General features: G+C 39.2%; 1 protein-coding gene across 1 annotated transcript in view; it reads left to right on the forward strand.

Moving 5' to 3' along the window:
• Positions 1-9,429, forward strand: part of CHUK (component of inhibitor of nuclear factor kappa B kinase complex) — a 42,585-nt gene extending 33,156 nt beyond the window's left edge. The window contains exons 15-21 of the mRNA XM_075217054.1: positions 158-267; positions 1,046-1,095; positions 1,171-1,267; positions 1,463-1,610; positions 2,010-2,134; positions 2,398-2,497; positions 8,718-9,429. Coding sequence (XP_075073155.1) covers positions 158-267; positions 1,046-1,095; positions 1,171-1,267; positions 1,463-1,610; positions 2,010-2,134; positions 2,398-2,497; positions 8,718-8,747 — 660 coding nt within the window. The 3' untranslated portion in view covers positions 8,748-9,429. The remainder of the gene's footprint in view (positions 1-157; positions 268-1,045; positions 1,096-1,170; positions 1,268-1,462; positions 1,611-2,009; positions 2,135-2,397; positions 2,498-8,717) is intronic.
• Positions 9,430-16,945: the final 7,516 nt, after the last annotated feature.

Consider the following 16,945-nt stretch of genomic DNA (forward strand, 5'->3'; position numbering starts at 1 on the left):
TAAAACAAGCACATCTATCTCACTATGTTTCTCTCCCTCTTTGTACTTGTGTGATTTAATCTTTTCACAATAGCCTGCATGCATATGTTGCATACATTTGGAAGCTTAATTTTTTTTGCCAGCTAACTTACTGTTATGCATTTCCCTGTTTTCTTAGGCTGGGGAAATTTCCTTTCTGGATGACCAGATTATGGGACTACACAGTGAAATAGTTGAACTGCAGAGGAGTCCATTTGCTCGTAGACAAGGAGATGTCATGGAGCACCTGTAAGCTGATTCAGCTTTGAAATGATTTTTTTGTTTTGGTTGAATTTTTTTTTTTCCCCTAAGGGCAAGTTTTAATTAGTCGCAATGGTCAACATGGCCGCACATTATTACCCTTACTATAATCCTTTTTCCACTGGTTTTTGCTTGCAGCTCTATTAGCTGCGAGAAAACATCAGCGAAGATTTTCTGTCAGAATCCGCGGCCTTGTTGTTCTGAAGAACAACGCGGCTATTTGAATCTGCACCTTAATGTTTATCAAACCATTTCTGCAGAAAATAACTTCCTGGATGCCCATCTTTTAGTTCTCCTAATGAAGTGTTGGCTAATCTGTGACACTCCAGGTGTTGTGAAACTACTAGTCCCAGCATACCTTTCCAGCAATAAGCTGCTATATATTGTAAAACTACAAGCCCCAGCATGCTTTGCCAACACCTGGAGTGTCGCAGGTTAGCCAACACTGTCACACGTCTCAATGTTTTACTTGAGACAAAATATGCTACACCTCTAGATCTTTGCTTGGGAAACTTATTTTATTATTATTCTGCAACTATAGTTTTATTTTGATTTGTTTACCTATGCTGTTGGTAGTTTGGCTTATTTTAACTCTCCCAACAGCATATTTTGGTTTTCTATATTAACATTAATGTTGTGTCTCATATGTTGGAGATCTGCTGGTTTGACTGCTTTTATTACAGCAATGCCTAACCTGTCTATAGCTATTGTGCCCAACATTGTGTAAATGTTTGTTTGGTTTGTTTTTTTTGTTTATGTTCATTAGGGAACAGAAGGCCATAGAACTATACAAGCAGTTGAAGCCACGCACTCCAGGTATCTATATTTTTTTGGCTATGGAGACCACTTCTATTTTTCAGGGAGAAAAACTAATCAGCAATTTTGTTGCAGATAATGCTTACAGTGATAGTACCGAGATGGTGAAAACAATTGTACTGACTGTGCAGGGGCAGGATAAAGTTCTTAGGGAGCTGTTTGGACACTTGAGGTATTCATATTGATAAAATTTAATTTTAAGATGCTTATATTGAAGTTTAATCCTTTTATATTCCATTACTGTGGATAGAGAAGGCTGTGCGCTGTATATGATGTTGAAAAGCATTCATTATTAGTGACTCTTAACTGTTTTTCTTTTTGTTTGTTTTCCATTGCTTTTAATAATATACATATGTTGATCCTACAGTCGGCTCCTGGGCTGTAAGCAGAAAATTATTGATCTACTGCCCCAAATTGAGATGACTGTGAATAATATAAAGGAAGCAGACAACACACTAATGCAGATGCAGGCCAAACGGCAGAGAGAAATCTGGCACCTTCTGAAAATTGCATGTGTAAGTGTTTTGTATATGTCCACTGATATTTTTTGACTTGGCCAACAAAGATTATGATAAAATTATACCCTATTAGGGGCACCCTTGTTTCCAAGAAAGGATTCCCTTATTTTAAATGATGTGCTCACTTAATAGTTATATTGTAATATTTGAAATTAGAGGTCCGGTGATTGAGGAGGATATAGATCTCCCCTCATCCTGGCTTCAAAACAAAAAATCAGGGGTACCCTTATTTGAAAGAGGGTGTCCCCCTAGTTTTCCAGCTTACTGTTTGTTGGAACTTAGGTGTGATATAGATATCTGTGAATGTCTCCATACCAGTTATGTAGTATTGTGTTTTTGGTTTAAGAAATGACGTATTGTATTTTGTCTAGCACTTTCTTTCCTGTTCAATTGCAGAGCTCTGCACGCTCATTAGGACCTGCCAATTTAGAAAACCCAAATAGTCCTCATTTGCCAGGCTGGTCAGATCCAAATTCTCCACAGGCTCTCTCCTCCATGCTGATACCAAAAGACAAGAGCAGGTATGATGCATTATGTACTCCATGACATGCAGTAACTTGTGTTGCCCAGCATATGCTCTACAATTGAAAGTCCTTTTATATTCATCTGACATTGTAGTCAATTACATAATTATATGGTATGTTTTCAGAAGAGGATAAGACATACATCCGTATTTTTCACACAATCTTTTACATGAAGTGTGAAATTTAAAAATGCATGGCAGATATTTTAATACAATAAAAATTGCAACAAATTAAAATGTGTGTTTTTTTTTTTAAACCAGGGAGACATTTAAGCTTACTATAGAAGAGAACCTGTTTTATCAAAAGCAGCTCAGTACTGTGATTATGGAGAGCACAATGGAACAAGAACGAAGTATAGTGGTGAGTATGTATATGATTTTTACATGTGTTTGACGTTTCATTCCTTAGTAGATTGGAGGGTTTTTTCTGTCTACGGTTTTCTGCAGTAAACTATATAAATCTTATATTTTAAGAGGTTTACATCTGCAGTTAGAGCAAGGTTCTTTAAGTCAAAATTCACAATTTTCTTAAACAAAGGCTATAAGGTTGCATCACTAGGTTAAATACTTTCTGAGACCTTCTGCCTTTCTGCATAATGTTCTTCTGGAAATCACACTTTCTTGAAAACGGAAGATGGCACCGTGTTTCAAGAGGGGAAATTACAGTGAGGTGATCTCTGGAAGTAAAATGGGTGTGAGCTCTGGGAAGAAGAGCGCAGATCACAGCCTAGTGTTGAAAAAGGTCCCAAAAGCAAGGTTGAAACCGTTCCGTGCACCCAGGAAAAGGGATTTCTGGGAGGAAGGACTGTGGCAGTGTCTGCAGGATGGGGATATAGATGTGTTGCACCACCCCATCACAATGCAGCACATTTTGGATTATTGGGATGAGGAGTACCCAAAGATGATTATATGGAAAAGAGCCAGCCTAGAGGAGAAATTGGAGAACTTATTGGATGTGTTCCTAATGTTGAAAGATGAAGCAAGTGCCTGGAATTTTCGGGATGCACCAGAATGGGATGAGTTTACAAATGAAGTTATTTGTACTATGCAGAATTTGGCCAAGGGAAAATCCAGTAACAAAAATAATTAACCGTACCCGTGTGAAATGTTGTTCATAACCAAGATAGAGGAAAGCAGAGAGAAAAAAGGACTGTTGCAGCACAGAGACATGCCTGATGAATACCCTGCTGATGTACAAATAGGATCTGCCTCATTAGCATATTCTACAGATCCACAAGAGACAATGAGTATGGAGGAGTTGATAGTGGAATGCCAGGTTTAGGGTGTACCGTACCTGTACTGCATGCCCAGGGATATCCTCAAACGTCTTAAAAGATCAGGAGAATCCCATCAATGCCTTTAGTGACTAGAGGAAATGGATGCTCACTTTAGGTTCCCACATACCTCTCTGGAAGCAAATGCAATGTCTGCAACAGAATTTTGTAGAAGCAGAGGGCGAGGTATGGCCACAAGGACTAAAATGTGGCAGGATCAGTGTTATCGAATGAATACTGAAAAATGTCAATTATAATATCTTTTGTCACATTGTAAAAAGGGCTGCTCAGTCTGTTAATTAAGGGGATGTCCATTCCAGTGGATTATACACAGCTGCCCAAGCTATCTTGGGGGAAGCTGGAGAAGAACTACTTGGTGAGGTGGTTGTTGTACCTCTGACTACTCAGAAAGGATTAGGAGAAATTCTCCCATTTGGTGACTTGGATGGAAAAGAGCTGCCATGTAGCAGCATCTTCTGATCATTTTATATAACACAGGTTAAGCGCTCATTGGCTAGTGAGAAGACTTACCAATATAATAAATGATTCTAAAGGTCTCTAAATGTTTGTTAATACACTAAACTAAAACCATATGACCTGATATAAACATGGAGGACCTCTAAAAGAAAACTGATTTAAATGAATACATGCTAATCAAGCATGTATGGCCGAGTTTGAGACTGAGAGGGGGGCACCAGCACAGCAAGATTCATCAGCCCCACAAGCTTTGGAGCACCACAATCCAGCTCCAAATCTGGCGACCCAGCACCTCTTACCAGAAGCCTGCACTGGACCATCCACTCTGGTTTGTTGCCAGGAGGACAAGTCTGGGTCCAATGAGGATTCTCACTACCCCGATGTGCCAGAGGCGTGGGAAGTAGTGCAACAGTTGGATGTTGTAGCAAGGGAGGGCAGATGCACTCCAACATACATACAGGGGCACCCACAAGTGTTTTGGGAGGGGACAGAGGATTCCCTAGCAGTAAAGAATGAATGGAGCCCCCACGTTTGCCTGCCACTGGGCAGTTGTTCCTTGAGTGTTTGAGGGAGAGAGATTGGGTCTTTGGAAGAAAGAACCGGACAAGTAGCCCCAAAATTTTCCTGCCCTGGGCAGTTTTCACTCAAGTATGTGAGGCAGGGGAAAACACTGGAAATTTGACCCCAGTTATAAGGAGCCACTCCAGGAGGGGAGATGTGGTTAATTCTGGGAATTGGTGGCTGGAAGCTGCAGGGTGACTGGAAGCTGCAGGGTGACTGGTGGCTCTACCAGTGAAATACATTGGCAGATCGATGGGTCGTCAAGTCTGACTGGTGACTGTAGCTCCTTAAGCTAGTGGGTTAAGGGACAGATGATGCGGTAAACCTGACTGACATTTATTTACGGTGTTTACAAATTCTAGAGATTGTTTTTGTTACAATAAATGTACTGTTGTGCTCTTCTAACTGCATTTGCCTGAGTGACTAATACGAACCTTAGAAGGTACTGGGTAGGCTTCCCAGGCTTAGGAAGTCACCCATGGGTGGCCAGCCAGAGTGAAGTCAGAAAACCCGGTTTCTTCACAGTAGCACTTGCCCAGAGTGGATTCTCACGTTGGCAGGTTAGCCTGGTATAATACCTTGCAGGGGCGAAGCTCGGCAGTCCTTTAGGACCCGATGGACCTCTAGATAGAGGGGTTTCTTAAGAATATGTTTCTTGCGGCTGGTACATCTTTTATACCCTTGTTCAGAGCTATGGAGTCTTGGGCCTACCAATTGGCAGCTATGCTGCAGGATTCCAAGCTCCTTCCTTTGGCTCTTTACCATAAGGAGACTTCGGGTTACATTTATGAGGTGGCTCAGAATGCAGCTTCCGTTTCCTCTTCTGTATTCACGTCTGCAGTGACGGCTAGGAGAACGCTTTGGCTTCACTCGTGGGTTGCTGAAGGGGAATCCAAGAAATCTTTAGAGGCCTTACCTTTTTTCGGCTCGGTAATTTTTGGGCCTGAATTGGATAATATGATCAGTCAGTCGACTGGAGGCAAGAGTACCTTTCTGCCAGTGCACTCTCCTAAACCTGGGATTCCTAGGTTCAGTTCCTTTCTGCAGTCCTTTCGTGAAAGCACGGGCCCAAGGGGTCAGTCTTCTGTTAAAGCTAGAACATTTGCAGCTAGAGGGCAGTCTCAGAGAGGCAGAGGTTCCTTCTCCAAGAGGCATCCCAGCGCCAAGGTCTCGGACAAGTCTCCTGCATGATGGGACTCCCGCTCTCCTCGCGACTGCTGGGGTGGGGGGTCGCCTATAGTTGTTCAAGGATTAGTGGGCGGCGTTCACCAGGGATATTTGGATTTTGGTTATAATATACAGAGGCTACATTATAGACATCATGAGACCCACTCCTCAGAGATTCTTCCAGGCTCCATTGCCTTGCGATTTGATCAAGAGGCAATGCAATGCTCTAATCGTTTACTTCTCTTATGGCCGCTGGGGTCATTTGCTGGGTCCCGGTTGCTCAAAAACACAAGGGTTTTTATTTAAGTCTGTTCTTGGTGCCCAAGCAGGACGGATCGTTTAAACTTATCTTAAACCTCGGGAGCCTCAATTTATATCTTCAGGTGGACAGGTTTCAGATGGAATCAGTTCTCTCTGTGATCCAGGAATTGGAATCCCAGGAGTTCCTCGCATCCATAGGTATCTGGAACGCTTACATTCATATTCCCATTTGAGACTGACATCAAGCCCATCTCCGATTTACTGGAGGCAGCCCCCACTTTGTATTGGGTGCTTCCTTTGGGTCTTTCCACTGCTCCCAGAGTTTTCACGAAGATTATGGCAGTAATGGCAGCAGGTCTGTGTGCCCAGGGGGTGAACATAGTTCCATAGTTCCATACATGGATGATCTTTTTGGGTCTCCACTTAAACACCTGCCTATAGAGGTTGTTCTTACCACTGGACAAGATTCAGGCCTTGCCAAAGATTTTTAGATCTCTATTGGCTGTCGGACAAACTTGGGTACACTTCTGCATGAAGGTTCTAGGCAAGATGTATCGACTTTCTAGGCAGTCCAATTTGATCAGTTTCATGCAAGGGAGTTTCAGCTGGAACTCTTCTTGAAGTGGAATAGATTTCACTTGAACCTTTCCAGTCAGGTGTTTTTCTTTTTCCCCATGGTTGCGTCAGTCACTTCTTTGGAGGCTGCAGAAGGACAATCTCTGCATGGGTTACCCATTCTTAATCTGGGATTGGACCTTGGTGACGACAGATGCCAGTCTTCGGGGTTGGGAAGCAGTATGTCCTCACTCCCTCTTTCAGAGTCTTTGATTGTAAGCTTGGATTCCTCCAGGGTTCAATGTGTTGGAACTGCAAGCAGTTTTCCACGCACTGCTCAGTGCTGACCATTTGCTGCAGGGTAGGGCAGTGAAGATACTCTGACAGATGCCAGGGCTGTGACATTGTCCATCACCAGCCATGCGAGAGGTGAGCAGGGTATTTTAAGGGGCTGAAAAACACATTTTTGCCCTCATGGTGGTTGTTCTCTAATGGGAGGAGAATTGGGAGGCTGATTTTCTGAGCAGGCAGACTCTAAGCAGGCTCTTAGTTCTCAAAGTTCAGTTGTTGAATCTTTTGGTTTCTTTCAAAGAAGACTGTCTCCAATGCCTGACATACAGACGTTCTTGCAGGGTGTACTTCATGTACAGTCTCCGTATGTTCGTCAAGTGGCTCCTTGAGGTCTTAACATAGTGCTGAATGCTTTGCAGCATTCTCCTTTTGAACCCTTGGACTTGATTTAAAATTCTTTACATGGAAAACTGCGTTACCTTTGGCCATTTCTACAGTTAGGAGTGTTTCAGAGCTAGCAACCTTGTACTCTTCTAGTTTTTCATGAGGATAGGTTGGTTCTTTGGCCCAAAACTTACTTCCAACCTAAGGTGTCCAGATTCCACATTAATCAGGACATTGTCATTCTGGCTCTAACCAAGATTGGGTTTTCAGAGGACAAAGGTTCTCTTCATTCTCTGGATGTGGTCAGAGTTTTGTGAACTTATGTGCGTAGAACTCAAGATGTGTGCAGGACTGAGGATCTTTTGGTCTTCTAAGGTCAGTATTGTTAGATTGATCAGTAAGGCTTATATTGAAGCTGGGCAGCATTTAGGCTCACACCACCAGGTCGGTGAGTGCTTCTTCGGGAACATGGAGCCTCGACTGAACAGCTGTGTCGGGTGTCTACCTGGTCCTTTGTTTACTCTTTTACACAATCCTAAGTTCAGTGTTTGCCAGTTTTGAGAAAGAGGTGGTTTGTGTGGCTAGTTCTGCCAGTTCCCATCTGTGATGTTTGCTTTGGGAAGTTCCCAGTGTACCTGGTGTCCCCAATGGATGCTGGAGAAAATTTAGATTTTTATACTTGCATTAAATCCATTTATCTTAGTCCATTGAGGAACACTGGGAGCCCACCTTTTTAAGGCTCTGGGTTCCCCTTTTTGTGTGACATGTTTGATTTGGTGAGGTTTAGTTCAGAAGCATGTTATTGTTCCATACTTTTCTGTAAGTTTCTCAATTTTTTTCCCTTTTTTGTGGGGTATGATAAACATAAACGTATGGCTTAACACGAGAGGGGTATGGAGGAGCTATGGACAACTGTTAATCTTAAAGTGCCTGCTTGCCTGGATCCTATATTATACCTCAATGTACCCTATGTCCCCCCCATTGGACTAAGAAATAGATGCAAATCTGATTTTCCTTCTCAGGTTGATGGTACCATAGCTCGTCTGTCCAATTAAACCACCATCCTATTCCCTAATGTTGCTGCCCTTAAGGATAGCACGGATAAGAAGCTTGAGGTTTCCCTGAAATTAATCTTCATAGTCACAAGGGCCTCCCTCAGATCAAACTCATACTTTTCTATGAATTCATAGGGGATACTGGGGTATAGAATGCGGTGAATTTTAGCTTGGGCACTTTAAATAAACTGGCAAAAGCTTAAGCTTGTTACCCTCTTTTCCCCCATAGGCTGTTAGTAAAATAAAAACAATAAAAAAATGAGGTACTAACACAGCCCTAAAGGAGTAGAGCACAAGGTGTGGAGAAGTCAGCACAAAGACACAAAGAACTGTTTTCTGTTTTGTTTTAACTACAATAAAATGAACAGTAAATCCAGAACATGAGCAGATAGGGACAGTGTTCAGTGTTACCCATGGATTCAGAAGAAAGTATTTAACTTCAGTACAAATAAAACATTTTTATTGGCCCCAATATTTTCATTACTGATTTCTATATGCCATACTGCTTTTGTATTTGTATTAATTCGCTAATCTGTATTTTCATTTATCCTTTTAGAGCATGGACTGGGGCTGGCTCCAACAGTGAATGAAAATCAAGCCATAGGTTCTCTACTGTTCCACTTTATGCTAGAGCATATACCTTTTTCTAAAGCAAGCAATAGTATATGATATTACTTTTTTGAAGTACTGACCACAAAACACTCAGTTTTGCCTTTGCACATAAGTGGTTTCATGGAAGTGTTAACCTTGCCTATATAACATCTAACTTCACCCATCAGGCTTTTCTCTACCCACTTCACATGTAAGTGTAAGCTGAAAAAGGTGCGATTCTTTGCAGATCATACAATGCTCTATGCATACACAATTAAAATGGATTAATGTTGTAAATAGCCACCTAAACAAAGACAATTCTGTAATACTGTAAAATTTTTAATGGGGAAAAAAATATCAACAATCTTTAGTCCCACAATTTTTTTCTAGTGTGCAATACTATTTGCAAGGTTTAACTCAAGTATTAGTGGTTCAATTTTATGAAAGATTGTTCTTAAAAGTGCAATACTCGTATTTCCTCTAAGAGGAAACAAGTCTACAAACATAATTTTTTTTTTTTTTTTTTTTTTAATCATTCTCACTATGCCTGTAAATATCTGCCTTCCTCACTTTATGTATGTTTAGCGTTTTTCTTTAAAGTATTTTCACTTCTATTTAAAAAGGGAAAAAAAAAGTTGTTTATATTATTAAAAAGATTCATGTAATTTTAACTTGTGGCTGTTAAACTCCAGGATAAATTAAATAACTATCAATCAAATGTGATCTTTATTTTCTTTTTATTTCATTTAACAAAAAGGCAAAAGTGACAAAAAGGAAGGAACTGTCTCATGTATGCATGGCCAATGCAAGTTAACTGGCACTTCTTATCGGTTAAACACTGAAGAAAGTGCCAACTGAATATGCAGTCATTTAGAGAAAGTACTGGACATAACGTGGACAAAAGACAATATGTTGCATCCATATTTGTCCTGTGTTGAGTCAGTGCTCATGTATACTGCTTTTCGTTCATGGGGTTCAGTGAACCCTGAGCTTTGTTCATCAAGAGCTGAGGAGAGTGTGTAATGAATCCTCCCTGCACACTGACATTATTAGAACCTGTGTTTATATTTAGATGCTTATTGTATGCAAGGTGCTATTAGATCCAGGTAACATTAGATGTACTCTTAGTGGCAGGGGGATCCAGTCTGGACTCCCATCCACACTGCTCTTCTGGCCTCCCAACACTCAGATGACAGCACTAGGTATTCCCTAATTAAGCAGAGTTTGAATTGGGCTTTTCTGAGCATTACAGTTTTGACGAACCTACAGTATATTTCTGAAGACTTACGTTATGTGCTGATCAGACAATAGGTGCAAATTGCATTGTTTGGTTTTAAATGTATCTCTTTTCAATTTCTCTTTCCTACCATTGGGGCGGCACTATGGCAATGGGGTATAGTAGGTGGAATTGGAGCCAGACACTTTAAATCTTAATGGATAGCTCCTACCCTACTGTGACCAGATAGACTTTCTTTGCCACCCGGTCTGTAGGGCAGAATAAGGAAAAGGATGAAGGGATGTTCTTCCTGCCCAATTCATCTTTGTTTCTTTGTCACCATCAGTAACTGACTGTTATTGACCACTCCTACTGATATCATCTTGCCACCAGACATTCGCCAACTGTGAATGCCCACTGTGCAGTAGTTGTAGGATAACCTTGCTGCCACTGCTAGGCTACTTTGCAAGTAATCAAGAACCTCTTACTTCTGGGGTAACAGGTATAGCTGCTACAGCGCCTCTTTTCTGTTTGTTGGCTGGTACCTCCTGACCGCTAACTATGGATCAGGACTGCTGGTTGACGGGAGAACATTGGCACAGAGACGTTGGATTCAACACTGGACAGCGAAGGATAGGATTAGCAAGCAAGCTGTTGGTCACAGGATACATCGGGTAATAGGCCTAGGCAGAATCTTCAAGCAGTGGTGTTTTTTTGCTCAAAAAGTCCTTTTAAAGGACATTTACATGTTCGTTTTATGTACTAGCAATTATCCACATTCTCAAATGTATAATACACAACATGGTGAAAAAGGTCGTTTTTTTTTTTTGTTTTTTTTTTTACAGTTTTGAACACATAACCTGGCAGGATGTAACTCAGCCGCCTTCCTAGCTAGCACCACAAGTCTGAGATATTACTTCAGATGTTTACCCTAAGGATATAATATCCTCTAGACTTGGGATAACACAGTGTTATTAAACTTTAACAAAATTTACATCAATCTGTGAGTTCCCAAGTAACTTGCTGTTTACATTTTTTACATACATTCTAAGATACAGGATAAAAAACAACATATGTAACGACTTTCTGCTGTGCATTCAGACTAAAACGATATGTTGGTCACTTTTTAGATGTAAAGACTTTTAAATTTAATGGCATACAGCCTCAGTAATCATTACATTTCCAATATCAAAAATAAATACATTTTCAATAATATACAGTGGTGAACTGTACACCTAATTAAAATAAATATCTACAATAAGTTATTTCTATGTGATCCAGCCACGACAACTGGAGCGCTCTTCAATTTTAAAGTGTCTCTGGAGTAATGCATCTTTATTTTTGGGCTCTATGCCCTGGGTATGACACAGCAGCATTCATTGTATATGTATAAAAGAAAGAAAAGCCTTTAAGGGGATTTAAACCCGAGTTGCAGCCGTTACTGATTTTCAAAGAGCTTGGCTATTACTCCAGTGAGCCAAAGATTTTTTGACTTGCCTCACATCCCCTATATGGACAAAAGTATTCGGATGCTTGACCATTACACCAACAGGGACTGTAATGACATTGTATTCAAATACATATTCTTTAATATGGAGTTGTTGCCCCTTTTGCAGTGATTACCGCTTCCACTCTTCTTGAAGGCTTTCCACAAGATGTTAGTCTTTCTGTGGGAATTTGTGCCTATTCATTCTGTAGAGCATTTTATGAGGTCAGGCTGTGATGTTGGACGAGAAGGCCTGGCTCACAATCTCCAGTGCAGTTCATCCCAAAAGAGTTCGATGGGTTTGAATTTAGGGCTCTGTGCTGGCCAGTCAAGTGTTTCCACAACAAACTCCTCAAACCATGTCTTTATAACCCCTTGCTTTGTGAACTAAGGCAAAGTCATGTTGGAATAGAAAAGAGCATTCCCCAAAGTATTGCCTCAAAGTTGGAAGCATAGCATTGTCCAAAATGACTTGGTATGCTGAAGCATTAAGATTGCCCTTCACTGTAGATAAGGGGCTTAGTCCAAACCTTGAAAAAACCGCCCAATACCATTATCCCTCCTCCCCAAAACTTTACTGTTTGCATAATGGAGTCAGACAGGTAACATTCTCCAGGAAACTGCCAAACCCACACTCCCCCCATCTGACTCCCAAACAGAGAAGCGTGATTCGTCACTCTACCGAACACGTTTCCACTGCTCCAGAGTCCAGTGTCTGTGTGCTTTACACCACTCCTTCCAGTGCTTGGCATTGGTCTTGGTGATGTGAGGCTTGCATGCAGCTGCTTGGCCATGGAAACCCATTGCACGAAGCTGCCCCCCCCCCCCCACACACAGTTTTTGTGCTTAATGCCAGAGGAAGTTCGGAACTCTTCAGCTATGGAGTCAGCAGAGAGTTGGTGACTTTTATGCACCATGCGCCTTAGCAGTCGTTGACCCTGCTCTGTGATTTTACGTGGTCTTCTGCTTCATGACTGGGTTGCTGTTCCTAAACTCTTCCACGTTCTAATATCACAGTTAACCATGGAATATGCAGCAGGGATGAACTTTCACAAACCATCTTATTGCAAAGGTGGCATCCTATCACATTACCACACTTGGAAGTCACTGAGTTCTTCAGAATAACCCATTTTGTATTACAAATGTTTGCAAATGGAGACTGCATGGCTAAGTGCTTGATTTTATACACCTTTGACCTCGGGTCTGATTGAAGCACCTTAATTTAATAAACAGGTGTGGTGTCAAAGATATTTTATTTTGGATGAAGACAATTTATTAATATGAAAATATTTATATTGTTCTGTCTTATTTTGGTATATCATTGATAATTGATGTGGTGTTGTTGTCGGTTGGAGCCTTACGTGTGAGCTGGAGAGAAGGAACGGGAGTGAAGGAGTTACTCAAGGGACAGATGTTTCTAATCACAGATGTTGGAACAAAGAGTTGCAAGAATTTCTTCAGACTTTCCAGGGAAGCCTGGATCAGGATACGCCTATATACTTTCTCAGCCAATTGTAATATGATATTTGTAAATTGTAGTACAACCTATTCTTTAGTTTGAACAAACCTACGTGTCTGGTCTGTGGGAGATCAGAGAGTTTTCAATTCTGAAAATGAGAGTGATAATGTTATCACAGCGCTTGCTTATTCATTTGTAAATAAACAATGATATAATTTTATTCTTAAAGTTTCTTTGGCTGTAGGAATTATTTTATTACTTTATTAATTGGACGCACTGCTGAGATTTTTTTCAATATGATTCGATTTGGACAAGGGACATTTGGATTTCTAATTTTGAAATGCATGGTCGACGATTTTCTCTTTTATAAGGGAAGGTAAGTTATTGCCGATCCTTTTGAAATAGAGAGAGATGTATACCATGGATTGCAAACTGGTTATCTTGTGTTTTTTTCCAATGAGATTTGTGTTGCAAAATAAGAACTTTTATTATTTTTATGTTTATCGTAGCTGTAATAGAATTTAAAAGTAGGAGTTTAAAGTGTTACATTTTTCTGTCTGCTACTTTGCTAAACAGTACATCATATGTATTTCTGTTATTGGAATGTAGGCAATATAAAACTTTGCCTGAAGTACAGGGGAGGCTGCTTTGTGAACTGCTTATCTGAGTATGAGTGTGTTGAGTGTTGAGAAGTTAAGAGATAAAATAAAGAGTTAATAAATCTACGTAGTCACTGAATACAGTGTTGAGATTGAGGGGAATCTGGCTCTCAGACGTGAGGCCTAATGGACTTTCTGGATAGTGGGACTGCGGGACCACTATCGATTGCGCACTGCGGGACGCATTTTAACTTGAGAAATTTGGACTTATGTACTGCAGAGTCCAGTTTTTAAAATAAAATAAAAATAAAATAAAGATGAATATAAAATATAATGAGCGATTTATGTACTGCGGGGGATAAATCCTCAGTTAAATAGGAGAAAGATTGTCCAAAGGTTTAGATAGAAAAATAAGTTTAATTTTGTAAAACTGCGGGGTTACAAACGTGTGTTTTTTTTGAGTGATTTGTGTAAGGCTGTATGAAAATGACTAATTATTGTGATAAGCAGTTTACAAATGCAGGGTCCTTTGATAAAAAAAAACATTTTGGATAATGTGCAAACAGAAATTGAGAAATCAGAAAACGAAATTATTAATGAATTACTGTTTGGTTTTGTGGAAAGCGGAAGCGGAACGTTGAAAGCCATTAGAAACTTTAAGCAGTGTTTTACAGTCGCCTGAATCTGATCTAGGTGACTCTGAAACAGTTATGTCTGAAAAGATAGAGGATAATAATAATAATTATTCCAATAAAAGTAATTTAATAGGGAGTGGCTGCACTACCAGAAGTAACCAATAGATGGCACAGGGGCTGCATCAGAAATAGTTAACTGTAACTTTAAAAAATAAATAAAAGAAAAAAAAATACAAAGCCATATTTGTTAGATCGTCAGAAATTTATTATGGCTTTTCGAAATTTCATTGCCTGTGAGAGACATTGTTCAATTTTGTGATAATTCTAAATGCTGTGCATGAATGAAATTATTTTTTTTTATCTTACTAAAATTACTAATATTTAATATCATTGTGTTGCTAATTATGTATTTTCTCCTGTGAGTTGATTAATATAAACTTTTCATGATTAAGCTAAAGAATAGTAAATCTTTTAAGGATTATTATGCATAAGATGTGGCTAAAATGTCACATTAGATGGGTATATGTGTTTATATATATTTATATGTGGACATAGCAGAGCATAGATAAATGGCTGTTAAAATTTGGAGCTGAAGTTTTAGCAGAAACTTTGAGAAGCATTCTTCAAATTGCAACCCTAGAGTATAGGAGTAAGAGTTGATCATTAATTGTGATATATTATTAGTAAGAAACAGGAAGATTTGAAATATAGATTATTGACTGTTCAATTAAAATATTTTAGACACAGAATTAATAGCCCAAATAATTTAAAAATATTCAATGTGATTGTGAACCACACCTAAAAATGTCTGGTAACGATTTTATGTGCTGACAAGAATTATTTCTATCAATGTTTTTTTTTGTTCGGATGGAGAACCAGACCCACCCCCCCCCCACACCTTTTACTGCTAGTGGAAGAATGTCTTTGTGCTCAGCAGAAGAGAGGGGGGGCCATGGGTTTTGAAGAAAAAAAATACATGTGTAGATTTCTGGAAAAAAAAAAAAAAAAAAAGGGCAGAGATTTTTTTTTTTTTGTTGTTGATCATCATTTATTTATATAGCACCAACATATTCCGTAGCGCTTTACAATTGGGGACAAACATAGTGAACTAATAAACAAACTGGGTAAAACAGACAAAGAGGTGAGAAGGCCCTGCTCGCAAGCTTACAATTTTATTGTTTGATTTTCCTGAGACTTTTATATCACACTGTGATTTTGTATTTATCTTATGTGTTAATAACTTACTTTTGTTTTGTTTTTACAGTCTTTGTAGACACTATTCTTAGCTGTTAATATTCCTATATCAACATGGCTACATGGTTTCCAGAAATAAACTGCAATTTTGCCAGTTCAGGTTAAGTATTTGGGTTCTTGCTTGACCCAAGGACTGATACATCTTTCCTCAGAAAGACTGCGAGTTATTCTGCATATGCACTAGTCGCTAAATAAAATCATTAGTGCACATCTTTCTAGGGATGTGTAGTTGGAATTTAAATGGGAACTATCAAAGACCTATTGTTTATTATAGTGACGAATTTAAATATAGATGCTCATAAATTGTCAATCTGTTTAAAAATAGTTGCAACTTTAGCATTATTCAGAGAAAATATCTAGTAGTCAGAATTTTTTTTATTTTTTTTTCCATTCCATATCCTGTTTTTGTTTTTGATGAATTTTGCACAAACATGACAAGTCTTCGCTGCCAGATTTGTAAATTGTAAATGAGATCTTTTGGCTTTTCTTTATCTAATTATTTGTTGGTGTAATATATTTAATACTGTTATGTTCTTAATTAGTGTGCATAGGAATGCACAGAGTGTGGATGAAAGTACTGATAAGTATATGAGATTTTTGATAAAATAATGCTTATTTATGACTGTATGGAACTTGGAACTTTTGGACTAGAACCTTTACTGCTAGATCTGACATTGAGGATACACACTTACTGGGAGAAGGTATAATTTTTTTATATATACAGATGGTAGTTATCATAGATAAAATGAGATTGAAAAGTTATGTATAAGATATAATATAAGTAGCACTCACAACAGTGTGTGAGTTAGTGCAAGGCAAAAGTATTAAACATCTACACAGATAGTAGATATGTATTCAGTGCATTGTGGTGGTTTAGAGATTGTCTAACTGTTGTAGATACTTCAATAGCATATTTTCAACATGTGAAGAAGATGCTAGATGCTATTCAGATGTCATTGCAGGTAGTGATTAAGTGTTAAGATCACACAGGTAATACTGATCAATTGCATTAGGTAATAAATAGGACAGATGAAGTTACAATAGGTGTAGTAAGAAGTCCATTACTAATTAACATTTCTTCACAGGACTTGAATTTGTTGTTGTTTCAGTTCATTACTGATCAGAAATTAATCAGAATATAAAAGTTTTGTTATTCACAGGAATTGGCACTCTGGAAGTTGAAGGGATGTGTACAAGATACTAATGGTACATGGAAAGATGGTAAAGATAGATCAGTGGCCCCAAAGGCTTACCTACCAGCACTGGCAGAAGCAGCCTATGGTCTGACTCATTTAGATAAGTATGGTATGTGTGGACTTGAGGCCTACTGGTGTCCCCCTGGCTTCTCTTCTCATGCAGGTAAAAAGGCTGGTTCATGCTTTATTTGCCTGAGGGAAGAATCCAGGTAAAGCCATATCTGTAGAACCATCACATATCCCCCCTACAGAGATTTATTACAGGTAATATAAATTGGCTTCATCCAAATAAAAAATGTTGTAATCTACTGTATGTACTAATGTTTGTAGATATGTTTTCTAAGTGGG

This window comes from Mixophyes fleayi, chromosome 6 (assembly GCF_038048845.1).
Source record: "Mixophyes fleayi isolate aMixFle1 chromosome 6, aMixFle1.hap1, whole genome shotgun sequence".
Lineage (NCBI taxonomy): Eukaryota > Metazoa > Chordata > Amphibia > Anura > Limnodynastidae > Mixophyes > Mixophyes fleayi.